Genomic DNA, 27,541 nt, shown 5'->3' with positions numbered 1-27,541 from the left:
GTGTGTAGGCCTAGGATAGAACAAAAATAGCAAAGCGTTTTCAACTTTCCTTTTACGTGTGTGTGCACGTGTGTGCGTGTGTGTGCGTGTGTGTGTGTGTGTGTGTGTGTGTGTGTGTGCGCGTGCGTGTGTGTGGTGTTCATGTTCGTGTATGCCACAACACTCACGTAGGATCAGAGACAACTTAGGTGAGCGGTGGTTCCCCTCCTCCCCCCGTGTGGATCACAGAGATTGAACTCAGGTGGGCAGCAAGCGCCCTGACCCTCTAAGCCGACTTACTGCTCAGGAAAAAACTTTGAAACAAGTAAAAAATATTTAAGTTCTTTAAACATTTTATGTGTATGAGTGTTTTGCTTACGTGAATGTCTGTGTACCACAAGTGTGCACTGCTCCAAGAGGACAGAAGAGGTCACTGGATCCCCTAAAACTGGAGAGCAATGGCTGTGAGCCGCCCTGTGGGTGCTGGGGTCCTTGGAAGACCAACCGGTGCTCCTAACTAACGAGCCATCTCTCCAGCCCAGGAAAAAAAGTTTTATGGGCTCTAACAGTAGGAGCGCTACTGACTAGCAAAAAGCAACCAGAACAAAATCCACAGGAACCACAATCAATAGTGAATACATTTTACAAAAGGAAGTTTAGTGAAAACTAAGTAAATCAATTCTCTCTTTATAGTTAAAGCTTTTTTTCTTCTTTTTTTAAATCTCTGGCACATAACAGTGAAGGAGTTCTTAGAAATTAGACAAAAGTGTTTGGTGGGTTTGAGTTGATGGGCCAGGCGAGCTTCTTCTCCCTGGCCTCACGGTCAAATGAGTCATAGATGGAGTCTTTGGTTATCGTCCTGCTCACGGGAGGGATTTCCGAAATGCCCACATAGTTTCTTTTGGCCATCCTTGAACTGGTCGTGATGGTGTAGGCATTGCTGCGGTAACATTTCATTGAGGACATGCAGAAAGTCTCTTTCATCCCTCTCCGAAAATTGGCGTTATAAATAGAGTACAGAGTGGGTTTAGAGGCCGAAGAGCTGAAAGACACCCACGTGACTGCTGTGAAAACAAGGGAGCTCTTCCTGTAGTCTTGCTCATGGGGGTGCCAGAGCTGAGCCACATGGAAAGGCAGCCAGGAGAACAGGAACACAAGGTTCAAGAGCAGAAACATCTTGACCGTCTTCACCTTGGTCCTGGGGACAATGTTCATCGTCCTCCTCAGGGTCCGCCCGTCCGTGCCTATTCTCCAGATATACTTTATGACTTTCTGGTAAAACAGGATTATGAGGACAGAGGGAATCACAAAGCCCACCAAGAAGTGGATAACAGTATAGGCAGTTCCCTCCCAGGAGGGTGGGAGGAAGTAGTTACAGTGGCTATCCCAGTTAGAGCCGTAGAAAAAGAAGACAGGCGTCAGGAAGGCTGCGTCCAAGATCCAGGAGGCTGCGATCATTCTCTTGGCCTTTTCTCTGGACACCTTGAAGCTCAGTGGGTAGACGATGGTGTAGAAGCGGTCTATGCAGATAGAGAGGAGCACGTAGATCTGGACGCCTGGGGTGAGATACTGGAAGTAGCGGACCACCTTGCACATGACGCTCCCGAGGGTCCACCTCCCGGTAGTGAACTGCAGCACGACAAACGGTGTGCTGGCCACACTGATGAGAAGGTCAGCACACGCCATGGAGACCACAAAGTAGTTGGTGGTGGACTGAGTCCTCCGGCTCCTATGGATGACCAGACACACAAGGGAATTGCCAAAGATAGAGAACAACCACAAAGCGCCGAAGAAAATGCTGGCTGTGGCCACCTCTCCGGGGTTCAGCTCGTACTGAAGGTCTGTCCTGTTGCTCATCCAGCTGTGCTCCTCATGCAATTCCATCAGGCCATGGGGCAGCAGGGCCTCGGCTGCTTCCACACAGCTGCCATTCTGAAGGGGCACCAGCAGGGTAGCAGTAACCACAGGGGGCTGGTCGGTCTCCATTCTGTGATCAAAACCCATAGTCACTCTTTTCCTCTTAGTTCTAGATAAGACAAGAAGAACGAGGCCTCCTGTTAAGATGGTGTCAATGTAAGCTGCTCAAAACAGGACAACCCTTGTTAGAATGGCCGCTATGACGGAGTGAGTATACAGCACTACAGTGCTGGGTTTCTCAGAGCCATTCACATCCGCCGAGTCACGTGCTTTACCACACTCACCGCCCCCCCAGAGCATCCCTCTCTCCCCTCTCCTGCCAGTCTGCCTTCTCCCGGAAAATCTTGCTTCTACTTCATGTCTCTCTCACGCCTATACACATGTACACATGTATACACACCTACACACATATGTATCTATCAATGATTTTTGTGTAGCTATTCAAAATCTAAGATCCAGAGATGAGAGAAGGCAAGTGATAATTGCCTGCCTGGGTTGTTTCGTTACTAGGATCTGTGCTTCCATCCACTTTCCTGTAAGGGTTATCACTTCCTTATTTATGGCTGTGTAAGACTCTACTGTGTGCATGTGTGTGTGTGTGTGTGTGTGCGCGCGTGTGACACTGGCCTTATTCATCTGTTGACTGACATCTAAGAGACTGAGTGAGGGACAGAGCTCTGATGTCCGCACACAGACAAATGCACCTCATACACTCGGACACACACAGAATACTTTAGGAGGCGTGGTTTGAAGGAAGCTACATAGGCTGTAAGACCCACACACTACTTTCCCTTTTTGTTTTTTTCATGTATTTTATGTGCACGACTGTTTTCCCTACCTGCATGTATATGCACTGTACGCATGCCTGGTGTCTTCAGCAGTCAGAAGGCATCAGACCCTGAGAATTGGGGCTACAGACAGTTATAAGCCACTATGTGCCCCAAAGCTGGGGCACGTCCATTAACAACAAATGTCCTAACCACCTCGCCAGGCCCTCCACTGTACTGACAGGGTCTTAGCACCTCCTAAGGGCCCTCCTGTCTCTGCTCTGTACCACGGAGCCAACAGGACCATTCAACAGTGTCCAGCCCTTTAAATGGGTTCTCGGAGACCATTAGGTTCTCATTCTTGCATGGTTAATACTTTACATCGCCCCGGTCCCCAAAGTATATGTTTTTTAAGTGCTCTGCAATCCAGCTGACCTAAGACTTTCCCATACTTACAGAGAGGTCATACTTTCTGCATCTGGGCTGAAATGTGATTGGACAGTAGATGATGAGCCTGTCCAGAATGCTGTGGTGCTCTGTTGATTCAGCACTCAATCCTTTTGTAAGTTTCCCTCTCAGTTTATTTTGCTCTTGTTTGGCAATATACTAGAGTTTTCCAGAGACTTCTAAATACTCAGGTGCCTGGGTCCCATCCCCCAGCCCTGGGATTCTGATTTAATGAGTTTGGAACATAGAGGGCATCAGGGGGTTTCAAGAGTTCCCCAGGTGTGATTAGGAAACAACATCAGATGGCTTTCCATGTTTCTATCTTCCCCACTGAATTATGGGTTCTGGAGGAGGTGCTAGTCTTTTCTCCGTGCCCCATGGAGTCTAACTGTAGTGCCCTGCATTAATAATTGCTTATTAAACATTAACTAAATTGGACCATAAGGACAGAGAACTTAAACCCCTCCCACCCATGGCCCTGCTAGACTTCAGTGGGTGTGGGCAGATCATCGTGTGTCTTCAGAGGGCTGGGACACTGGAGACATAGGAACACTGGTGCCCACATAGTGGCTTATAACTGTCTGTAACCCCAGTTCTCAGGGTCTGATGCCTTCTGACTGCTGAAGACACCAGGCATGCGTACAGTGCATATACATGCAGGTAGGGAAAACAGTTGTGCACATAAAATACATGAAATAAAAAGAGGGAAAATAGTGTGTGGGTATTACACTAAAGCAGCAGAACTTAGGAACCTTAGGAGACCTCAGACAGGTCTATCCGAGCCTGGGGAAAGCCTGCTACTTTCAATCTGGAGTCCCATAGTAAAAGCTCTCAACAGCTTCTGTAAGTTAGCCTGGAAATGAATGTCTTTCAGGGACCGCTTCCAAAATAAAAATGGCCATTTAATTAATAACTATGTCACATAATAATTTTAGAAGTGACAGATACAAAAAGGTATAACGTATCTTTGTTGTTCTGCTAGGACATTCTCCGCTCCCATGCTGGGGATGAACCTAGGCCCTAGTGTATGCTGGGCAAATAAATGCTCTACATTGAGCTACGTACCCTGGGACATGCTTAAATGGGCCTCCCAGAAGATAATGTCTCTGGGAAACAAAGCAAACCCATGCTTGCTTTTGCTCTCTACCGTTTGAGTAGTGCCAGACTATTCAACGCAACACTATGAGTTACATGTTAACTTGAGTATTTCTGTCTAACTCAACAAATAACCCTGCTGCCCTGTAGGAAATTAACCAGTTCTGTGTCTAACCATTTGACACTGTTTAAATGCTAACTTTTTTTTTTAAAGATTTATTTATTATGTATACAGCATTCTGCTTGCATGTATGCCTGCGGGCCAGAAGAGGGCACCAATTCTCATTATAGATGGTTATGAGCCACTATGTGGAATTGCTAGGAATTGAACTCAGGAACTCTAGAAACACAGCCAGTACTCAACCTCTGAGCCATCTCTCCAGCCCCCTAACTTTTTTAAATGCCTCTGTGTTCCTTCAAATGCTCTTTGAAGCACCCTTATCTCGATGTGTCCTTCAATAGTAAGTGAATAAAAATATTTCTTTCATGTTCATCGTGTTTGTGTAAGTTATACATTTAACTTTTTGAAACTATGTGATGAAGAAAAGGACCACAAAGAATCGAGGGGTTGCTGACATGATGATACTTGTCTTTGATCTCAGCACTAGGGAGGCAGAGGCAAGTGAATCTCTATGAGATTAAGGCCAGTCAGAGCTGCATAGTAGACCTTGTCAAAAGAAAAACAAAATGCGAGAGGAGCACACTTGATAAACCCCATGTCCTGTGGCGGGATGATCCCAGCTAAGCTGACTGACGCTAGTTAGCTTCTGTAGGCGTGCGACATCACACCTCGGAGGTTTAAAACTCTAGGGGGGGGGTGTAGAAAAATGCTCAGTGGATAAGGTGCTACCCACATTAGTATCAAACAGAAGTTCTGGATGCCCAGAACTCACGTAAAAGCTCTGTGGGCACAGGGGCCTGGCTATAATACCAGCACTTCGGAGGCAGAGACTGGAGATTCCCAGGATAAAAGGGTCAGCCGGACTAACAAAACTAGCAAACTCAGCTTCAGTCAGTGAGAAATCCTGTCTCAGTAAGTAAGGTAAAGAGTGACCAGAGGAAGACACCTACTCTCAGCCTCTGGCCTCTGCACACATACACATGCATATACATCATACACACATACACATGCATATACACCACACACACACATACCACACATACACACACACACACATAAAAAAAAAATCCCTAACAATTTACCTTTTTTCCTCCTGAAATATCTACAAATTTTATTACAAGTATTCATAAACATTCTCACTTCACAGGAAACCCATTCTTTTTTTTTTTTTTTTTTTTGGTTCTTTTTTTTTTTTTTTTGAGCTGGGGACCAACCCAGGGCCTTGCGCTTCCTGAGCAGCGCTCTACCACTGAGCTAAATCCCCAACCCCTAGGAAACCCATTCTTATATTTGAGATTTAAAATTTTAATTTAGAAGTGGTAGTGCATGCCTGTAGCCCAACATTTGGGAGGCCGGGGGAGGAAGAGCTTTTTGATGACAACCTGGATGACAAAGTAAAATTCTGTCTCCAAAACCACTTAAATTTCTTTTAAAAAGAAAATCCAATCTTAGAGTTTTCCAAATGCTAGTTTTTACACACTTTAATTTAACATGTTTTCTATAGAACTACAGACTACCGTACCTATAGTTATTTGAGAAAACAGTAGTATGATTCAATGACAGTGGGATTGTGACAGCATACATCACCCACAGTTAATGCTTCCTGTGGTCAAGGATGGCCTACGTGGAATCCTCTCAGCCAGATGGTATCACCAGCCTCAAGTTTTACCCTAGGTCATACAGTGGAAATGGTGATCACTTCAGAGTTTCCCTCCAAACTAGGTAAGCTTCATGACCACAAGGGGCCTGATCTGAATCCTAAGGGTCATATGGGCTGTACTTGGGGTCTTTATGGACTCCTCATCCAAAAACAGGAATATAAAGCTATTCCCCACAGCCTCTTGTGTATCCACAGAGGCATATATTCAATTGAAATGTATGCAGGTGTGTACTGTGATGCTCTGGAGTGCAGTATAATGTGATATACTGAGGTGCAGTGCATACTGGGATACACTAGAGTAAGGTGTGTACTGTGATACACAGGAGTGCGGTGTGTGCTGTGATACACTGGAGTGCGGGTATGTGCTGTGATACACAGGAGTGCGGGTGTGTGCTGTGATACACAGGAGTACGGCGTGTACTGTGATACACTGGAGTGAGATGTGTACTGTGATACACTGGAGTGAGGTGTGTGCTGTGATACACTGGAGTGAGGTGTGTACTGAGATACACTGGAGTGAGGTGTGTACTGTGATACACTGGAGTGAGGTGTATACTGTGATACACTGGAGTGAGGTGTGTGCTGTGATACACTGGAGTGAGGTGTGTACTGTGATACACTGGAGTGAGGTGTGTACTGTGATACACTGGAGTGAGGTGTGTACTGACACTGTGATACACTGGAGTGAGGTGTGTACTGTGATACACTGGAGTGAGGTGTGTACTGTGATACACTGGAGTGAGGTGTGTACTGTGATACACTGGAGTGAGGTGTGTACTGTGATACACTGGAGTGAGGTGTGTACTGTGATACACTGGAGTGAGGTGTGTACTGAGATACACTGTGTACTGAGATACACTGGAGTGAGGTGTGTGCTGTGATACACTGGAGTGAGGTGTGTACTGTGATACACTGGAATGCAGGTGTGTACGGTGATACACTAGAGTGAGGTGTGTACTGAGATACACAGGAGTGAGGTGTGTACTGAGATACACTGGAGTGAGGTGTGTACTGTGATACACTGGAGTGAGGTGTGTACTGTGATACACTGGAGTGAGGTGTGTACTGTGATACACTGGAATGCAGGTGTGTACTGTGACACACTGGAGTGAGGTGTGTACTGTGATACACTGGAGGGAGGTGTGTACTGAGATACACTGGATAGGGGTGTGTACTGTGATTCCTTGGTCTTGGCAGGCTGGGCAGCATTGCAGCATCAGTGATTACAGGAACCTGAGCATAGCATCTTGACGGAGATTTGCCCAGAGCTCAGGCAAATTCCACAGGCCAGGGACTGAGGATGAGGCATGTCGACATCTGCTCAGCCCCTAACACTGAGGGAAGGACCATCCTTTCTTAGGTGTCTCATGATGAACAATCATACACCAACTGTGTATTTCAGGCAGATCTGGCCTTGGACCGCCCTCTAGTGCTAAAACCGTAGCAAGTAACAAGACCATGGAGTTGAGTAGCCCCAGACTCGGGCTGCCCTCCAGTGCTGACACAGCAGCACCCATAGGCACACAGGCCTGTCTGAACTGTAATAGCAGAGTAGAAACCATGCAGAGCACGGAGACATGGACAGATCGCTAACCTTTCAATGTGCAGCCCACTACTCCCACGAACAAGCATTAAGAACCTTTGGGAACCGGGGGTACGGGGTGTAGCAATGTGGCTTAGCAGGTTAAATGTTTTACTTGAAAGCCTGGATACTTGAGTTCCATTGCAAGTAAAGGGGTAAGGAGAGAACCAACTCCCAAGAAGTCCTCTGGCCTTCACATGTGGGCCATGACACATGAATAGCACCTCCTCCAGAACAATAATAATAAAGATTGTTAAGCAGAACTTTTAGGAAATAACAACAAAGAATGTGGCTGACGATATAGCAGCGATGCAGGGTTTTCGTAGCATACTCAAGAGTCTAGGGGAGAGGAGAAACTACTCAGGGAATCATGATTCACCCATGGTCAGAAGAGGGCCCCAGAAACTAACCATGGAGCAATTTGTGGGCATTCTCAGATGGAGAGTTAATTGACTAATTTCCTTTTGTAGAACTAGGGATTGAACCTAAAATTTTATGCAAATTTTGTTACATGCCTTTAATCCCAGCACTTGGGAGTCAGAAGGAAATGGAGCTCTGTAAATTTGAGGCCATCCAGGTCTCACAGTGAGTTCCAAGCCAGGCCAGGCAGGGCTGCATAGTGAGACTCTGCCTAAATAAATAAATAAGTAAATAAATAAATAAATAAATAAATAAATAAATAAAATGCATATGGAGAGTGAGATAGAGCAAGGGAATGAGAGGGGGAGGGAGAGGAGACTCAGATATAGTAAACACTGGTGACTGGAATGGGCAGATCCTCCAGATATAAAATCACTAAGAAAAGAACAGAATGGGTCTCAGACATCTCTGGAGCAGCCCATTCAACAACTGCATAAACCTTCTAACCAGCACAAATCACAGGGCAGACATGTGACAGGCCACAAGACAGTCTCAACAAGTGACAGACAGACGAACTTGAAATCATATTGAGTATATTTTTAAAATATACTGTAATAAAACTAGAAATCAATAACAAAACTCTAAACTGTACAAATATGTTGATATTAACTTATTCTTGAACTATTAATGGATCAAGGAACATATTTATTTAAATTTCTTTTCTTTGTTTGTTTTAGACAGGATCTCACATATCCCTGAGCTTCTATTCCTCCTGCCTCCACTTCCAAGTTCTAGGTTGCTAGGTGTTACCTCTTAGTACTGCGAACAAATGAGTTAGGAGGGCTGTAGGTCTGAGAGCAGTGACAGCTCTATAGTGAGTTACAGGCCAGGCCAGGCAACACAGTGAGCTGCAGGTTAGCCTGAGCGACATAGTGAGTTGTGATTAGTGTAGAGTTACAGGCCAGTCTGAACTACATTGTGAGTTGCAGGATAGCCTTCACTACAGCGTAAAAAGACACTAAATAAAATAAACAGAATATAAAGACTATAGTGAGAACAATTGAATAACTGATTATAGTAACAAAGTTGAATCTTGCTTCATTACTTAAAAACTCTCAACAAATTAGGAACCAAAAAAAAAAAAAAAAAAAACCACATCACAAGTAAAGCCAAGCACAATGAGCCAATAGTAAACACTTTAATGTGTTTGAGAAAGGCTGAAACTCCTTCACTGAGATCTACAAAGTAAGGGTGCACATTTCCATCACCTTTGTTTAATGAAATACTGAAGGTCCCAAGCAGAAGGAAGGCAGAAGGACAAAACACGACAGGTAGGAGCACGTCAAGCTGTTAGTTTGCTGATAATGTGTTCTTACTCGAGGAAACACTAAGTTTCCTGGAAAACTATTGGAACCAATGAGCAAATTCAGCCAATTTAGCCAAGCTACAGGGCTCAAAATCAACACAGAAAAGCCCAATCATTCTACATACATCATTAGCAAATCATCTAAACTAGAATTCAAGAAAGCAAACCCAGTTATAATGGCTGCAAAACAAATACTGAGGAATAAATGTGATCAAAGATGTGAAAGAATGCTGCACTGTAAACTGTAAAACACTGGTCAAAGAAATTGAAAGATGTTAAGAAGCACAAAGGGAAGGACAGAGGAGGAGGAAAAGAAAGGGGATGGGGAAAAGGAAAAAAAATATCTTTGTGCTCATGGATAGCAAGAATCAGTATTGTTAGAAGTCCATAATGCTCAGTGATCTACAGATTCAGCACAACCTCTAACAAAATACCAATGATATTCTTTACAGAGTTAGTGAAAAATCAAAATTTCTATCAAATCACAATAGTCCCCAAGTTGCCAAAGCCAAGTTGTATTAATCAAGCCAGCATGGCATTGGCATTCTAACACACATTCACACACACACACACACACACACACACACACACACACACACACACACACACACGTGTTAAACACACACATGCCTACAAGGAAACTATACAACTAAACACAACTGATTTTTCACAAAGGTGCTCAGGACACATCACAGAAGGGACTGTCTTTTCAATAAACGGTGCTGAAAAATCAGAATTATCTACAAGAAAAAGGATGAAATTAAATTCCCATTTCTTGCCAGGTATACAAAGCAATTCAAAATGGACGAAAGTTTGAATGCTAGACCTGAAACTGAAACTACTCAAAGGAACCAGGGGAGGCCTGAGCACATTGGGACTGGCAAGAACTTCTGGATGTCATCCTAGCTTACTCTGCAAAGTAAGACACCGCCTCAGAGGGGAGTTTCAATTGAGGAGAATGCCCAGATCAGATTGGCCTGCCCACAGATTGGGCATGACTATGGGATTGTCTTGACTATTAATTGAGGGGGGCCCAGCCCACTGTGGGAGGCACCATTCCTTGGTCAGGACTTCCTGGCTTGTATGAGAAAGCTAGCTAACAACCATGTGTCAGCAAGCTAGCCAGTAAGCCGTCTCTCATTCAAGTTCTTGCTTGAGCTCCTGCCCTGACTTCCCTCTCTAACATGTAAGTCTTTCCTCCTCTAAACTACTTTTGATCAGAAGGTTTTATCCCGACAACAAAAAGTTAACCAGGAAAAGACTGGATGCTGATAATATAGAAAAAGGCAAAATTAGACGCATGGATGGGGCTGGTGAGATGGATGGCTCTCTAGTTAGCTCAGTAGTTAAAGAACGCTGTTACACACATGCCGTTCTTGCAGACCAGAGTTCTGTTCTCAGCACCCATGTCTGGCAGTTCACAATTACCTGTAACTCTAGCTACAGGAAATCGGATGCCCTCTTCTGGCCATCTGCGCAAACACATGCAGGTACACATATAGACAGAAACAGAAATGAAATAATCTTTAAAGAAAGAAAAGAATGAGACCTTTCAAACTATAAGGCTCTGCTAGACTTGTAGGGAAGGTAGAGACTACAGGTTGCATTGTGGTGTGTGCAGAAGAATCAGGGTAAAAACTGACTGCAGACGAGAGCCTGGGAGTTCACCAAGGGTGTGAAGGACAGCCCACAGTTCAGAGAGTAAGAAGAGAAAGTCAGCAAAGAACAGCGCTGCCCAAGGACCTGAGGGCTGGCAGTCAAGGTAGGAAGCATGAACCAACCGGCCACTTCCCCCAGATATGAGACATCCAAGGGATGCAAATGTGAAAAACAGGGCAGTTGGGGCTCACAAGGATGTGCTTGGGCAGTGGGCCCTACAAGAAGTAGCCCCCTGAATGGCTAGGTGCTGACCTCATCAGTCAAGAATCATTTTGTAGTCTGACAGACCTGAGTCCAAGCCCAGTTTGTGGGTCAGCTTATGGACTGACTACCCACATGAGATCACTGTTGAGTCTGGGACCCTGCAGCTCCAGTACACAGCTGTACCCCTACAGGAGGGTAATGAATGCTGTCTCTGGAGTGTGAAGACAGGTCTGCCTGTACAGATCTCGTGCTGTGGGTGCCTCCCCTACACCTGCCAGCTGGAGCAATAGCCACCACAGGAGACTCTTGGGAGGGTGGGAACCTGCCCATACAAAGCTAAGTACGGCAACAAAGGCCCCTGGGGTGTGCCCAAGGAATGTACTGAAGTGGACACAGCTCTGGAGGAATCCGACCCTTGTTCACCACAGGCAACACTAGCACTCGTCACCTGCCCCTGGCCCTGGTTCATCCATCTGACACACCCAGAGAAGGGGCTCCAAAACTGTCTTTTCCTTCCTATTTCCTGTTTCCTCCTTCAGTGCTGTACTTACTTTCTTACTTCTTATGTGGACACACATGTGTATGTTATGAGAACACGTATGTGTATGGAGCAGGACAATCTCAGGTGTCTCTCTCAGGAATGCTGTATACCCCCTTTGTGACAATGCCTGTCATTGACCCGAAGTTCTTTAGTGAAGCTAAAATGGAGGCAGCAAGCCCTTCCTTCTCTCCCTCTCTACACTGGCATTCCACCCACGGTATGCAGCACTCAGCACGGCCAGCATTCCACACACACTAGGGAGTGATCTCTGGCCCTCCTGCTCACAAAGCAAGGGCTTTACTTGACCGATCACTCTAAGCTCCTTTATTTTATTATTTTTTAAGTTTTTGTATCTTGTTTATTGAGACAAGGGTTCACAGCCCACACTGGCCTCAAACTGAAATGTAGCCATGGATGACCCTAAATCCTTCTGCCTCTGCCTCTCAAATCCTGAGATTACAAGTGTGCACCCAAGCCTGGCTTTGACAAGTGTCTGTTTTTTCCTTCCATTGTGTGGGGCCCAGTGAGCCACCTTGAGGGCACACTATGGGCATTCTGGATATGAAGAGGTTGTAGAGGCCAGGAGTTGAGTGCTGGGGCTCAAGACCAGTGGTTCTTGGGTGGAAACTTTACCTCCTAGGAGATATAGGGCAGTGTCTATAGACACTGGGTTCAAATGTCACTGGTGTCTGGTAAGCAGAATCCAAGGATGTTGCTAAACAATCTACAATGAGCATCAAAGAATTATGTACCCCAAATGCTAATGTGGTAAGAAACTGCTCCAGAGGTAGCCTGTCTGGGCTTCACCTCACAGTCCGCGTGGCTTCTGGCAATTTAATTATCTTTGTGCTTATTGTTCTCATCCCTAAACTACTTGATCTGTTGTCAGAATGAAGTATGTGAGAAAAGGGCTAAGCCAGGTGTATGCTGCGTGCCCACAATTCCAGTACTTGGGAGGTAGAGACAGGAGGATACAGAATTCATCTCTAGCTCCAGGTTACACACACACACACACACACACACACACACACACACAGAGAGAGAGAGAGAGAGAGAGAGAGAGAGAGAGAGAGAGAGAAAGAAGCCAAAAACAATATCTAGAAGAAAGCAAGATCTCAATACATATCTGCTTTTAGTGATACACATTGATAAAGAGTAAGAAATACATCAGGATTTTAGATGTTCTTGCTTTTTTTCCCAATTTCCTAAAAAGTTATGGAATTTTGCCAACATGTATGAGTGTGCATTACTTTCTTGCCTAGTTACTCTTGGAGTTCAGAAAAAGGCATCATATCTCATGAAACTGGAGTTACAGATGGTTGTGAGCCACCATGAGAGTGCTGGGAATTGAACCTGGGTTCTGTGGAAGAGCAGGTAGTGCTCTCAACCACCAAGCCAACTCTACAGTCCCTAGTTTTCCATTTTTTAAAAAACTTATTTATTTGTTCATTCATTCCTTCATTCATTCAATGTGTGTGAATACACTGTTGCTGTCTTCAGACACACCAGAAGAGGGCATGAGACCCCATTACAGATGCTTGTGAGCCACCATGTGGTTGCTGGGAATTGAACTCAGGACCTCTGGGAGAGCAGTCAGTGCTCTTAACCACTGAGCCATCTCTCCAGCTCCTGGTTTTCCAATGGTTGAGAACTACTTTGTATTAGTCTAATACATAAATACATTCTTTTTAAAGCAGGGAAGAAAGAACATTACTGGCAATATGCTAAGATCCAAGGGAACTAGTTTAATGCTGGCTACTAGTTGTGATTTTAGACAGATTAGTTAATGTCTCTGAACTGTAGTTTCCTGATTGGAAAAGGGCTGATAATGTGTATCACAGAGTTGTATGGAAAAGACTAAGTATGACAGCTGCCAGGTGTCGGTGGGAGTCTTTTGCATGAAAGGCTCCAGGAGATGCCTCTTTAAAGTTTCTGTCAAGGGAAAGTAACTACAAACAGGAAATAAAATCATGACAGTAACTCTCCTGCTCTTAACCTGTCCCCTAAGAGAACATACTCCATTTCAGCCCAGGTTTTGGCATAGCTCATGAAGGACACACCACCCATACTTTGGGCCTTGGCTCCATTGCTGCCCTTCTGATGTAAACCCCCTCGGGAGAGATACAACTATACACTACAAGACGAAGCCCAGCCATCGCCTTCTCAGACTCTGCACCCAGGTGTGCTGTGCACTTCCTCACAGATCTTCCATACCTACCCTCCAAATCAAAACCACTGTCAGGGGCTCTCCTCAAGGCAACGACTACACTTTCTCTTCTGTCTTCTGGTCATCAAGTTCAGTGGGTAAGAAGGCAGGTAAAAAGCCCAGCGGGGCGCCAGCCGTACTGCCCCGTGTATGTAGTCAGCAAGCTGCACAATGCCCTTCCAACAGGCTGCTGCTTCTGCTGTGTGCCAAACCTAGCAGGTGACACTGGAGGGAAGGAGGCAGTGTGGTCACTTTACTCTTGAGCTCTGTCTTTCTGTCTTTAATGATTTAATTAAATAGAAAATAATACAGGCTGGATTACGTATCTGATCCTGAGGGTGACTAGTTTAATCGCAGTTAGCTTTCAAATTTGCATTCAAACACTAAGCAAGCTTTCAAACATGCCCTGGCAGGGCTGGGATGCCGCATGCCAGTCCATGGGAGGCCTGGGTTGGACCATAATGTTGCAGAGGGAAAATGCCTTGAGACAGTTTTTCATTTGGGTCCTGACAGCCACGTTTTGGGCTCAAGCTTGAGTTGACACTTAGGATCTCAAGGGTCCCCAGGGAAAGGTCTATTCGGATCTGAGACTCTTCGGACAGTGTTCTGGGAAGTGGGCACCAGACTAGAGAAAGGAGTACAGGAGCAGAGGCCTGGAGATGCTCATTCTCAGCCTGATGTGAACTGTAAAGGCAGAAGTGCCAAAGGGAAAGACTGCTGGGGCTGCCCTGGTTCACCTCTCCACAGAATACCAGGAGGACTTCATCTTAGGTACAAAGGAAACTTCGAGGAGGAGCAGAGACCCGGGAAAGGATTCATGGATACCACCAAGCTCCGCTTCACGATGGGTCTCCCTAGCATACAGAAACTCCAAGCACAGTTTTGATGGCTGCCAAGTTCTTCCTGCATATTTGCTGTTTCACTAAAACATATGCAAATAAAACAGACTCAGAGCTGGGCAGGCCTGGAATCCCAGGATTGGGAAGGGGAGACAAAGAGGGAGAGTTCAAGGCCCGTGCCAGCTACACGGCGAGTTTAGTTAACCTAGGCTACAATTATACCCTATCTCAAAATCAAACTAACAAGATAAACAAATAAAACTGACATAGGCCCCAGTACTGGCTGCAGGAGGAATCTAAGTCTTGAGTCTTCCCGTGGTACATTCCTACGCGTCCTGAGAGCTTACCACTCACTAGTCCACATTTCAGGTGAGCTGCCCCAGAGAAATGTGTATGTCACTGAGGACACACCTACTGTTCAAAGTGCTCTGCGACAAATGACTAGGGGAAATGGAATGTTTGGAAGGAAAAGTTTGCAAATCTTTCCACTTTATATTTTAGACCTAGCACCTCTTTCAATTCTCCATAGCCTGTAGGAATGAAATCGGGCATCTTCTTCCTTCAAAGGTCAGAAGGAAACCCACACAGGATCAAGGGGAACGATCCTTTACCTTTCTTTTTTTACGAGAAGTTCACTACCAGGCTACCCTTGAACTCTTGGTAGTCCTCTTACTTCAACTACTCAGTCCTCACCTGGGATTGCTGGCATTGTGCTACCATTCATGGTAAACATATCCTCGTATCTCAGAGACTCCTGTGTGTGGGTATGTGTTTGTGTGTGTTCACGCCTGTGCTGGTCAGAGGGAAAGCGTGACAAACCCAGAGACCCTCCCGCCTCCGCCTCCCAGTGCTGAGGTTATGGGTGCACACGGCCACACACAATTTTTACAATTTCAGTGCTGAATATCCCGATCCTCACACCTGCCAAACACTTTATACACTGAGTCGTCTCCCAGACCCCAGAAACCACTAACTTTATCTAAAAGGACTAGTAAATCCTTTTACCTTTAAAAACCTAAAATAAGGCTTGTTTGTAGTGACACATGCCTTTAATCCCAGCACTCAGGAGACAGAGGCTCTCTGAGTTCGAGGCCATCCTGGTCTATAGGCATGAGTTCCAGAACAGCCAGGGCCACACAGGGAAACCCTGACTCAAAAAAGCCCAAAACAACCAACCAACCAGACAAACAAACCAGAAAAACCCTAAAATACTTTGCAAAGAGATCTTTGTTTTAAACGCATATTATTTTAAAACAACAGACTCAGTCAGGCACTGTAGTTAATATGCATAATTTTTAAGTCTCTTTTCGAGGCTCACTCTGAAGCCCAGGCAGGTCACATATGTGGTGCTCTTCCTTCCCAGGGGCTGGGACCGCAGGCATGAGCCATCACACCTGCTTGATAATATTTCTAGGTTTGACTTTAAAAGTCCATTGTAACTTAATTCCAGATTTACCTTTTTTTTTTCCTTTAGACATCAGTGATCACCATAGTAACACCGTGCTTTACTACTAGATATCTATGTAGCACAACAGGGAAAGAACAGGCAATTACTTACTGGGTTATTTGGGGTACAGAACATGACTATTGGGATAATTCAAAATTAAATATAGATTTCACTGGGGATCTGTTTTAGCCAGGCAAGCTGACTCAAGCTTCTAGTAGCGTCAGCTGAACAAAATCTGTAGCCCAATAGACTGTTGACATCATTTGAGATAACCCAGGGAGGCAAGCCATGCGGCTCAGGGGTTAACAACAAGGGCGTCAAGAGTCTTGGGATTCAATTCTTGTTCTATTTTGTGCCAAGTTACCCTAGAATAGTTGCTGAACTCTCTAAATTACAATCTGTATGATTTCTTACATGCTTGGAATGATTGCCTGCACATACCAATAACTTTTTCAAGCACCTATTAAATGAAATTAAATGTGAATTTGCTAGCTCTTCTCTTGAACCTGAGTAGAAATACTTGAGGAAACCAAGATGAGTGTACGGCAGGCAGACTGTCGCCTTTCTGGTTGGCAGACTCCCGTGAGAGCCCCTCTAAGGCTTCCATTGCATGCGGGATTCTGTGGCCGGCTGGTGTCCTGAAGCACAGCTTGGGAGCAAGCACTGGTGCTCTTGGTATTGGGGACTCAGAAGAAGGGAGAGCTAAAGCACAAAGGGACGGCAGGACTGCCCACTCAGGCTTCCTGAGCCACAGCCAGGAACCTCTGGGCACAGAACAACAGCTCAAAGGGATGAGGCAGGGTTTTCTCACAGTGACAACGAAATCTAGCTCTTCCGAGTAATGATCCTCCCCCTTCCAGGATTAGACAGGGAGAAACCCTTTCACTAATGAGTTTATGGCTTTATTACCAATTACTATACACAATTTTCAACCAATTGTCTTCCTCCATAGGAGCTTACTCTGGAGAAGTATTTATCTTACAGAACTACCTATACATCTTTTCTGGACCTGTAACAAATCTAACACCCCTAACAAGCATCTAAGCCAGGGCAAAAATCTCCAAATTTCCTAGAATAAAAAATAGGAGAAAGAGACGGTGTTGTCCCTCTGAGCCACGTTTCAGCTGAGATAGGGGCTTCAGCACATACCTTCATGGGGACTTGATTTCAGGGACAGGATCCGTGGGTCTTCTTGGTCAGGAGCAGCTCCCGCACAGGACTTTGGAGGATGCCATAAGCCACTGGGAAACCTTCGGAACACAGTCATATCTCTCCTCTGCCTTCCCCCAGCCCTCCGCCTGCTTCCTGGTAGAGAGGATGACGCTGTGAAGGTTCACTGCTAAACCATCTTCCCACCCCCAGCCCCACTCCCTCAGTGCCCCTCCCTTCTCCTTTCCAAGGCTCTGGAATGTGTCACATGGGAAACAGATCATGTGGCTTGTGGGGGAAATGTGGCCATCTTCTCTCTCCCTTCCCCCACTCCTCTTTTCAGGAGCAAAGCAGCAGAAATCTCTGACCTGATTGGCTCTGATCTGAAAATCTCCATATGAAAAGGGAAAGATTCAGCCGCACAGACCTCCGGCTTTCCTCACTTTCTTTTTCCAATCTGGTAATTTTATCCTGCGCTTTCAGAATTGCTTCATAGGGGAAGAAAACCGTGCCTTCCTTCCAATTCCTCAACCTCTTTCTATTATCAGCATCCGGATGTGACAATGTGTTCCTTAATCTATCTTGGGGGCAGTCTTAGAGCACATCTGGTCGATGGAGAGTTCAGCACCACGGACAGCATTGCGGTCCTTAAAGCCATTTGTCTATTTCAGGTAAATAAAAATATTTGTTAAAGTTTTCCCTTGATCGTGTATCTAAATATAAACCACCCCATATATCTAGGGCTCTAACTTTCTCTACTATCACCTTACTATACTTAGGAGGACAAATGGGTTTTTATTTCACTCAATCTGCATCTGCTTTCTAGCCCCTCTCCTGCAACCTGTTGTTACCCCTTAAAATATACTCTTAGGTTTTTCTTTTTAGCGAGTGGAGGCTCAAGACATAGTTTACTATATATTCCTATATCTCTGTTTATGGGAAAATCCCCACCAACACACAGGAATGCTAGGGTGAACAAGCCTAGACGTTTTTTAGCTCCATCAGTGGGCCTCAGGCAGAGCTGAATTGGAGCAGGATAGAAGCCTAGTTGCAGCTGTTTTGTGTGGGTCTATCCTGCTTTGCTGACGTCCTGGTTGCCATGGTGCTAGGTAACTGCTGAAGGGGACTATTGCTTTCAAAATCCATCACCATGGGACCCTGCTGACTAAAGAAAAGGGGAAAGAACTGAATTGTTGCAGAGGATTTCAGTTAGCATTTGCAAAACCAGACCTACCTTGCAGACTTCTTCCTGACTGGACTGCTGTGACCCTACACACTGCTATGATTCCATATTGAGACTAAGACAGGAAGTCCTTCCATCCCCCCTTGCTTCTTTCCTTAAAAATCTATTTGGACTGAATGAAGACACCAGCTCTGTAGAGCATGTGCTCTGTAGAGCATGTGCTCTGTAGAGCATGTGCTCTGTAGAGCATGTGCTCTGTAGAGCATGTGCTCTGTAGAGCATGTGTGGGCTACTCCCACAGAGCGGTGGGACGAACACACAAGAGGCACTTCTCTTTGAGACTCGATGTCTGCCTTCCAGAAGCCACTCACGCGGCTCCTAATAGCACATTGCAGATATCTAAGAAACATAACTGAATGCTGACCACAAGAACCACCTTGCAAATGTTTTGCCATATTATAGGAAAAATAAAAAATTTATTTGTATACAGACTGGTAAATTTATTTTTTAAACATAAATTCAGGTAATAGTTGGAGGACATTTGGATTACCCCAAATCAGGGATTTAAAGTGGCTTAGTTCAGTGTGTAAAGGCCTTTCCTGACAATCAAGTTCATTCCCAGGATCAACAAGCAGAACCAACTGCAAAGAGTTGCCAGAGGCTGATGATGAATCTCTGCAATCTCTCCGTGTTTTCTGGAACTCACTGATCTGGCTACCCGGGCAGCTCCAGCTTTTGCCTTGAGTGCTAGAGATCCAAACTCGTCCTCACGCTCTCATGATGACCAAGCCACCTCACTAACCCTCCAGTTTCTACTCTTAGTTTATGAAAGGGGGAAGGTTAGTTTATTTTTAATGTAAGACTCAGAATAGTCTTGCTATGTAGCCCAGGCTAGCCTTCAACTAATGATAGTTCTGCCCTTGTCTCTCAGTACAGGGTTTGCAGGTATATTCCCCATATCCAGTTTAAAACTCAGCTCTTAATTTTAACATTTGCCACATTTAGGAAATTACCATAAGCTGAATAAGTAGTATCTACTTGTTTAGTTTTGTTTGGATTACACAGTCCTTAAACTCATCACCACTTAGAAACCCATTGAGGACCAAACAAAGGAAGCGAATGGTTTAAAAAAGTGAGTAACTAATCCTGTTGCTACAGGAACAACCCTGTATATATGTATGTGTACTCAAAGATATTCATAGACACAGTCAGTGCAATCAATTTTAAAATTAATAATAAAAAGGATCTTCCCAATTGCTTCAAATATTTCCTGAAAGAAAACCACTATGAAAGTGTCCCTGGGGGATTCATTAAAATGCTTTTCTTTCTCTTTTAACTCCTCTGTCTCAAGCCTTCAATGCTTCAATGCTTTAGGCTTGAAAGTTTGTCTTGTCCACCCTAAAACCAGACTAGTCTCTCAAACCGTCGTTTTGGTCTCATCCACGTCCCACCTATCATGGTTAAGAGTCAGTTTGACTGGACTAAGAAACCTCTCAGAACTGGGGTGATGTCTCCTTGGGTAAAGTACCAGCCCTACAATCATGAGGGCCAGAGTTCAGATCCCCAACACTCATTTAAAAACTGGGCACAGAAGCAAGAATCTGTAATCCCAATGCTGGGAAGGCAGGATCCCAGATCCCTGGACCTCACTGGCCAGTCAGCCCAGCTAATCTGGTGAGCTATAGATGAGACGCTATCTAAAAGAATAAGGTGAGCATCCAATATGCGCATAGACCATGCACGCACGCACGCACGCACGCACGCACGCACGCACGCGCTCATACACACTCACACACACTCATACACACAGCTGAGCTCTCTGCTTCCGGAATGTAGACCAAATGTGACTGCCTCAAGTTCACACTCATGCCTTTTTCTCCAGGCTAAACTGCATCCTTCAAACCTGGGCCAAAGTAAACCCTTCCTTCTTCAAAGTACTTCTTTTTTTTTTTTTTAAGATTTATTCATTTATTATATATAAAGTACACTGTAGCTGTCTTCAGACACACCAGAAGAGGGCATCAGATCCCATTACAGATGGCTGTGAGTTGCTGGGAATTGAACTCAGGACCTCTGGAAGAGCAGTCGGTGCTTTTTTTTTTTTTTCTTTTTTCTTTTTTTTTCGGAGCTGGGGACCCGAACCCAGGGCCTTCCGCTTGCTAGGCAAGTGCTCTGCCACTGAGCTAAATCCCCAATCCCACAGTCGGTGCTCTTAACTGCTGAGCCATCTCTCCAGCCCTTTGTCTTTGTTTTGACTTGGTTTCTGACACAGGATCTCATGTAGCCCAGACTAACCTTGAGAGCTCACTATGCAAGTCTGGAATGACATGCATCATCAGCGATGGGGACTGAACCCATGCCTTCATGCATGCTAGTTACACACTCTCTCAACTGAGCTACATCATTCCAGCCCCTTTTAAAGTTCTTGTAACTTTCAACCTGCTTCTTTCTTTACCCTAGCTCTGCTATCTTTCTACTGTGCAGAATACGTTCTTCAACCACTTTATAATAATAGTGCCTATCTCTGCTGTGGACTCTGCCTCTTACCCCTTAGCCATTTTATCAATATTCTTGCTACAAGTGAGACACACTAAAGCCTTTATCTTTTCCCTATACCCACTTTAGCAATATCCCTCTGAAGAACTTTCCCTTTTGTTCTTAGTCTTGAGTGCTGGGAGTTCCTGATGCTACCTACACTTATTAGATTATCACAGACTGGTGGTTTCTAATCTCGGCTGGGTCAACTGTGGTTAGAGGGAGTCTTTTGTTCATAGGTCATTAGCTGCCATCCCCCCCAGGATGACACTGCATTTGGTATAGGAAGCTGCAACTCCAATGACAGCTGGTACAAAATAGCCTCACTCTTTATGGTACCAACCCCCAAATACTTTCTGTAGAAAAAGCATAATACATTACCAAAAGTCCAAGGAAGGTACTCTATTTCTTTTCTGTCTTCTTTTTTTTTTTTTTTTTTTTTTTTTTTTTTTGGGGAGGTGGGGGTGGGGGTTAGACAGGGTTTCTCTATGTACCCTCTGGTCTCCAGGAACTCACTCTGTAGACCAGGCTGGCCTCAAACTCATAGAGATCTGCTTGCCTTTGCCTCCCAAGTGCTGGGATTAAAGGCATGTGCTACCACTACTCAGCCCTAGAATCCTGTTTCTAACATCCCCCTATAAATTATTCCCTCAGATGATGGGATGAGATGAGAGCTGTACACACGCTGTGCAAATATACAGTTTGGGCTGAACCCAGAGAGTTTCTTTTTCTGTTCTAACTATCCCTAGGCCTAGGCCTGGGTGCTTCTAGCCTCTGTACAGTAGAATCTTCCAAGGTGCCCAATTCAATCCAGCTTCTCTGGCTTCTGACTGAATTGCTCTACTTGGCCACATTCTAACTTTGGCAATCTGTTCTAATCCTCTGGCTCCTTCTCATTCTCTAGCTCATTCTGTCCTCACCTGTGTCTAGCTTGTTCTTTCACAACTTGCCTCTGTAAAACTGGACATAAAACTGCCATCTCCCCACCTCTCCTCCTCTCTCTGCTCTTAAGTAGCCTCTCTTTCTTGTGCTGTTCTCATGTGAGCTGGATGTATCTATCTATGAATCATTCTGTCAAATCTTTCTTTGATTGATCACTCTGTCTGCTGTGCTATGAAATGTCACCTTCAAATATGGCTGCTTCCTTCATGGCTAGGGATAAAGGTGTATACTAAGAGCACGTGTATATTCCAGCCAGATCATACTGTAATCCAGAGAACGTTGGCATTCCAGGTGGATCATATAGACCTAGAAGGTCTTTGGACATGATCCCTTGCCAAAGTAACCATGTTGCTGGGTAAATTCCTCTACACTCCCTAAAGAAGCAGAGAAATAGACTGGACACCCTTTTATGAAGGACCAGAACTTCATAGTGGCATAGTATGAAACTTTGGAAAAACGGGGTTGGGGATTTAGCTCAGTGGTAGAGCGCTTGCCTAGCAAGCTCAAGGCCCTGGGTTCGATCCCCAGCTCTGGAAAAAAAAAAAAAAAAAAAAAACAGAAACTTTGGAAAAGTTCCAAAAGACATTTTTTTCACATCTACAAAGAAAACACAAACCTATCAATTTTTGTTAATTGAGAGTGGCAGGTGGTGGAATGCAGGGCTTTATGAATAGTAAGCATGTGCTTTACCCCATAGGCTATAACCCCATACCTCCTAACTACATTTTCCCCCAATTAGGCCTCTCTTTCTTGTTTTGCCCCCTATTCGACAGCACTGGTGGTCTCCAGCAGATGAAAAGTCAGTCATGAACCTCAAGCATCATTTGTCTTTGGCTCATTCAAAGTCATAAAAGTCATCTGCGAAGGGTGGTGAGTCGGCTGCCTGAGGAGAGGGCTTGCCCACAAGCCTGACAACTTGAGTCTGATCTCTGGAACCTACACAAAGGGGAATGTGACTCCAGACAGTTGTCTTCTGGCCCCCAACCCATCCACACAGACACATTAATGTCAAGTTTAAAGACAGAGACCAATCTTTCATGCATTCCTACCTGTCCCACAAGGACTATCTTTCACATGTATGTTTGAGTCCCTAAAAAGGGGGCTCCACTCAAAGACAGTGTCCAGGGCTGCAGAACATTTGCTGCTCTTCCAGAGGAACTGAGTTTAGTTCTCAACACCCAAATCACGAGTGCTAGTAATTCCAAATACAGACAGAATAAAACACCTGTGATCTTTGAGGGTACCTGCAGTCACATGCACATAGACATATAGAAACACACACAAACACATAATTAAAAATTTTTAAAAAATGCATCCCACATGGCAAAAGATATTCTTGGCCATAACTACATTTTGGGCATAGTGTCCAACAATGGTGTTTTCAACTTGTGAATCACTGCAAGTCAGAGCTGTGGTACAAGCAAACGGTTTGTGTCTAAGAAGGTAAAGTTACTGGAGCTGGGGCATGCAGCTTGATTCGAACAGTGCCTGCACAGTGCCTTCCAATCTGCCTAGCACAAACGTACACAACCCTAGGTTAGAACTCCAGAACTTCACAAAATGTGTGTGATGGCACATATCTATAATCCCAGCACTTGGGGGGTGAAGGTGGGTGAGACAGTTGCTCTGAGGCTAGCCTGGGATACATGGGATCTTGTATCACACAAGAGGGGAAAAAAAAGGGAGCAATTTCTCTCCCAGACATTCCCCATCCCCAAGTGATTTTGTTTTCACTAAAAGGCTATGAAGATAGACTTCAACCCTATTTTTTCCATCTGTCAGTAACAACAAAACCATCAGTGTGGTCAGATCAGTCTCATACCTTTGATTGGCTGTGGGAAGCCTTCATAATCAATGCCTGCTTTAAAGAAGAAAAAAAAAAGGCATTCCCACCTGCCCTCCCAGGAGAGAAGACCACCCATATGCAAACACTTTAATCATGCCTCCCCCAGTCAATGGAGCAGAACAGCTCCAGGTGCCAAAGAAACCAAGATATCTTTTTGTCGCTTGAGCTAGATCAAAGGGCCAATTTGAGAGGTTCAACGTCTTCCATACAGAATTCAGTGTGTTCCTGGCATCCACAGTAATGACAACATTTACTGCTCCCAAGTTAGGATGCTTATTTCAGTGCCTCCCCTCCAGAGTATCTGTCACTGTGCCCAACTCATCTCAAGCCCTTGCCTTTATTCCTCCAGAATCTCTTCAAATATGTAACTATGCAGATCAGGAGGGCATAAGCCATTGATCTAGTTTCTTTTCATTTTCTACAGAAATTCTTTAAGCAGTAGTTTTCAACCTTAGTAGTAGTAGTAGTACTAGTAATAATAATAATAATAATAATAATAATAATAACAACAACAGTTTAAAAAATACAGATGGGGTGGGTATGATAACGCACACCTTTAATCTCAGCACAGACACATCAATAATAATTAAAGTTCAAGGAAAGAACATCCTAAGGCAGAGACCAATCTCTCATGCATTACTTCCTGTCCCACAAGAGCTATCTTTCAAATGCATGCTTGATTCCTTACGAAACAGGACCCATTGAAAGGTAAGTGTCCAGGGCGCAGGTTGACAGATGCTGGCAAGAGAATCTTTGTGACTCTGCCAGTTCTTGGTCAGCCTGGTCTACTTAGAGACCCTGTCTCAACAAACAAACACCTGATGGGCCAAAGGGATGGCTCTACAGGTAAAGGCGCTCTCTGCTCCACAAAGCAAGCCCAAGAGGCTGAATTCATCTGTCCTAGCACCACACGGAGACTCAACACCATCTGTAACTCAGGAGACCCTCTTCTGGCCTCTCAGAGCACCAGGAACACAAGTGGTGCACAGACATATAATAGAAGCAAAACACCACAGAGGAAAAATAAGATATTTTTTTAAAAAGGTATTCTCATCCTTATTCTTCTTTTACTTTAATCCTTACTTTATAAATACGGAAAATGAGGCTCTAAGATGTCACTTGGTACAACTGGCTGATCCAAAGTTAAGCCTCAGGGTTCTGATCCCCAATTCTAAACAGTTCCTATGATATTACACTTAGATGACGGATGATCCCAATCCCCAAAACCAAATATTTAGATGTCAACCCAGAGATCCTATTCTATTATATTCATAAGTTTTCCCCGCATCTTCCTGTGAATTCAGCATATACAGCCAACATAACAATACAATCTGCCAAAATGCAGTGCTTTAGAGAGAACTTGCTGAGAGGATCTACCATATCTTCTGTCTTCCCTTGTTCCTTCCCCTCTCCCTTCCTCTCTCCATCCCACTGCACCGCTGCTCCTAGCCCCGAGGCTAGGTCCCGGCTAGGTTCAAGCCGCCCTCCTGGCTCATCCTAGGTAGCTGGGACTATAGATGTATGTATGACTCTATACCTGGTTTCCAAGGACTTTCCTCTAAACATTAATAATTGGACCCTTCTCCATCGCTGCCAGCTTTAATCTGAAGACATTCCAGTCTTTGTTTTCTTACAGAGGAAGCTGTATTGCTTACCTATCAGCTACTCCCTTGTCGGGGCTGGTCAAATATATATCCCACCAATCTTCCTATATTCTCTTTATAGAGCACACAAAGGATCAAAATATAATCAGAAGGGTACCCAACACACACTTGGAGTGTCAGCTATTCAGGAAGTTGAGGTAAGAGGCCTTGTCTGAATCTGGATATTTTTTAGTCCATTTAGGCCAGTCTGATTGATAGTGAGGTAACTCGCACAGAGAGAGAGAGAAATAAGAGTCAACACCCCACCCCCCACTCCCCACCCCTTGGGTTCCACATGCTCAGATTCAGCCAAAAGCAGATACAAAAATAGAGAAGAAAAATTTTCATCTGTACTGAATGCTTTTCTTGTCACTATTCCCTATACTATACAGTACAGGAGCTATTTACAGAGTATTTACATCGACTTACATGTCACAAACAATCGAGAGATTGTTCAAACCTTATGGAAACCTTACAAGGGCTATATGCAAATATAGCCTTATTACGCAGGGGACCTGAGCATCATGGATTTCGGTACCTCACTGGGGATAAGGAAAATGACAATACCGACTGTACTGTACAGCGCTGCTCCCAATATTAGAGTGGATTCTAAGATCACCACAACTGGAAGACTATAGGTTAGGAATACATAATCTTGTAGTAAGCCAGTGAGTGACTCATCTGAGTGACTTGTTAGCCAAATTCCCATTCTGGCTGAACCGTGAGGTTGGTGGCAGATGCCAGGCATACTATTGAGAAGAGGACACTTCGGGTGCCGGATGGTACCTTTGAGACGTAACAGGGCAACTATCCAGTTTGTGCAGGTGTTCCATGTCCCCTGGGAGAGAAAAAGAGGCCAGATCAGTCAGACCCGTCCACACTTGCAGCATTCTAAGACTCCAGATTATTATCTGTTTTACCCAGTCCCAACCTCAGCTCTTGCTCATGAAAACTTTTTAAAATGTGTCTGTTCCACTCAAAGGCATCCCATTTTACTTCTCTGTCATAAACTAAATATGTGGCAGTGCCGCGTACTTGCTTATAAATATGCATAAAAGCTGAGCTCCCTAGGAAGCGCAAGGCCCTGGGTTCGGTCCCCAGCTCCGAAAAAAAGAACCAAAAAAAAAAAAGAAAAGAAAAAAAGAAAGCTTAGCTCCTACCACTACCATACTTCCTTCTAGCCTCGTCTCTCAAGCATGTGGTACTGTCTTCATAGATCTCTTCCATTTTTAAAATTTCTCATCTTCATCCCCCTATATTAACCCGGTCCACGTTCACAGCCTCTCCGAGTCTTCGAGAAAAATAAAAAATGCGTTCGCCCCACAGATTTATCCTTTTATGCCGCTCGCAGTTATAGGTACACACAACTAAGACTCAACATTTTGTTTTAAAACAGTGATGGGCTCTCTCCCACTGACTCTCTGACTGAAACCTCATGACCCACATACGAAGAGAAAAGAGGGACGAGTTACATTCAGGTGGAATTTCGACCGAAAATCCCTAAGGACGTGACGCTGTGGGCGTGAATCCCCGGCTCCAACCTGACAGACATGTCTCAGAGGCCGAGCGGGGCCACCTGTGACCAAGCAGGAAGTTTTGAAAGGTTTGCGCGCCAAAAATCCCAACGCATGCGCACACAATCACGGGGAGGGAGGCGAGGGGTGGGGCCACGTCCTGGCACCGGATCTCGCGTTGTCTGGGGAAAGCGCTGAGGTTTTTAGTGTGGCGTCGTGGGGCCCGCCCACCACCTCTCCTTTAAATCTTTTTTCTTCTTTTCTTGTCTTTTTCTTTTCCCCCTCAGCCTCAGCGTTGTCCGTAAACGAAAGAGCTCAAGGCCGACCGTCCTGTGGAAGAGTTTTGGCTGCCATGATCGCGCAGCTGGCTCCTCAGAAAGAGATGAAGTAGCAGAAGCCACAGTCCGTCGCCTTAAGATACTGGGGTTTGCTTTGGCGTCTCCCCCACCCCTTTTTTTTTTTTTTTTTTTACGATACAAAACAAAAGAAAAAAAACTTGGCCCATGGCGCCTGCGCAGTGCTTGTTTACCGCGGGGCCA

At 44.9% G+C, this 27,541-nt stretch overlaps 1 protein-coding gene across 3 annotated transcripts; it reads right to left on the bottom strand.

Annotated features, from left to right (window-relative positions):
• Positions 1 to 606: 606 nt before the first annotated feature.
• Gpr19 (G protein-coupled receptor 19) lies at positions 607 to 27,253 on the bottom strand. 3 transcript variants are annotated; one of them, XM_032905537.1, is made up of 4 exons: positions 26,961 to 27,253; positions 26,275 to 26,326; positions 17,340 to 17,495; positions 607 to 2,005 (listed from the first exon to the last, which is right to left on the bottom strand). In XM_032905537.1, the coding sequence occupies exon 4, from the start codon at positions 1,981 to 1,983 to the stop codon at positions 736 to 738; it is 1,248 nt and encodes a 415-aa protein (XP_032761428.1). In that variant the 5' UTR covers positions 1,984 to 2,005; positions 17,340 to 17,495; positions 26,275 to 26,326; positions 26,961 to 27,253; the 3' UTR covers positions 607 to 735. The 3 variants fall into 3 exon arrangements, with proteins under 3 accessions (XP_032761428.1, XP_032761426.1, XP_032761427.1); XM_032905535.1 differs by lacking the exon at positions 17,340 to 17,495; XM_032905536.1 differs by lacking the exons at positions 26,275 to 26,326; positions 26,961 to 27,253 and adding an exon at positions 17,708 to 17,800.
• Positions 27,254 to 27,541: the final 288 nt, after the last annotated feature.

The sequence above is a fragment of the Rattus rattus genome, chromosome 6, assembly GCF_011064425.1.
Source record: "Rattus rattus isolate New Zealand chromosome 6, Rrattus_CSIRO_v1, whole genome shotgun sequence".
Lineage (NCBI taxonomy): Eukaryota > Metazoa > Chordata > Mammalia > Rodentia > Muridae > Rattus > Rattus rattus.
This window is presented reverse-complemented; position numbering and strand designations above follow the sequence as displayed.

Bases quoted from the DNA above. Each gene is read 5' to 3' on its own strand.
- Gpr19 (XM_032905535.1), bottom strand. From the start codon at position 26,321: ATGGAACACCTGCACAAACTGGATAGTTGCCCTGTTACGTCTCAAAG. The intron at 2,006-26,274 runs GTACCATCCGGC...TGTCTTATCTAG, and splicing joins TGCCCTGTTACGTCTCAAAG to AACTAAGAGGAAAAGAGTGA.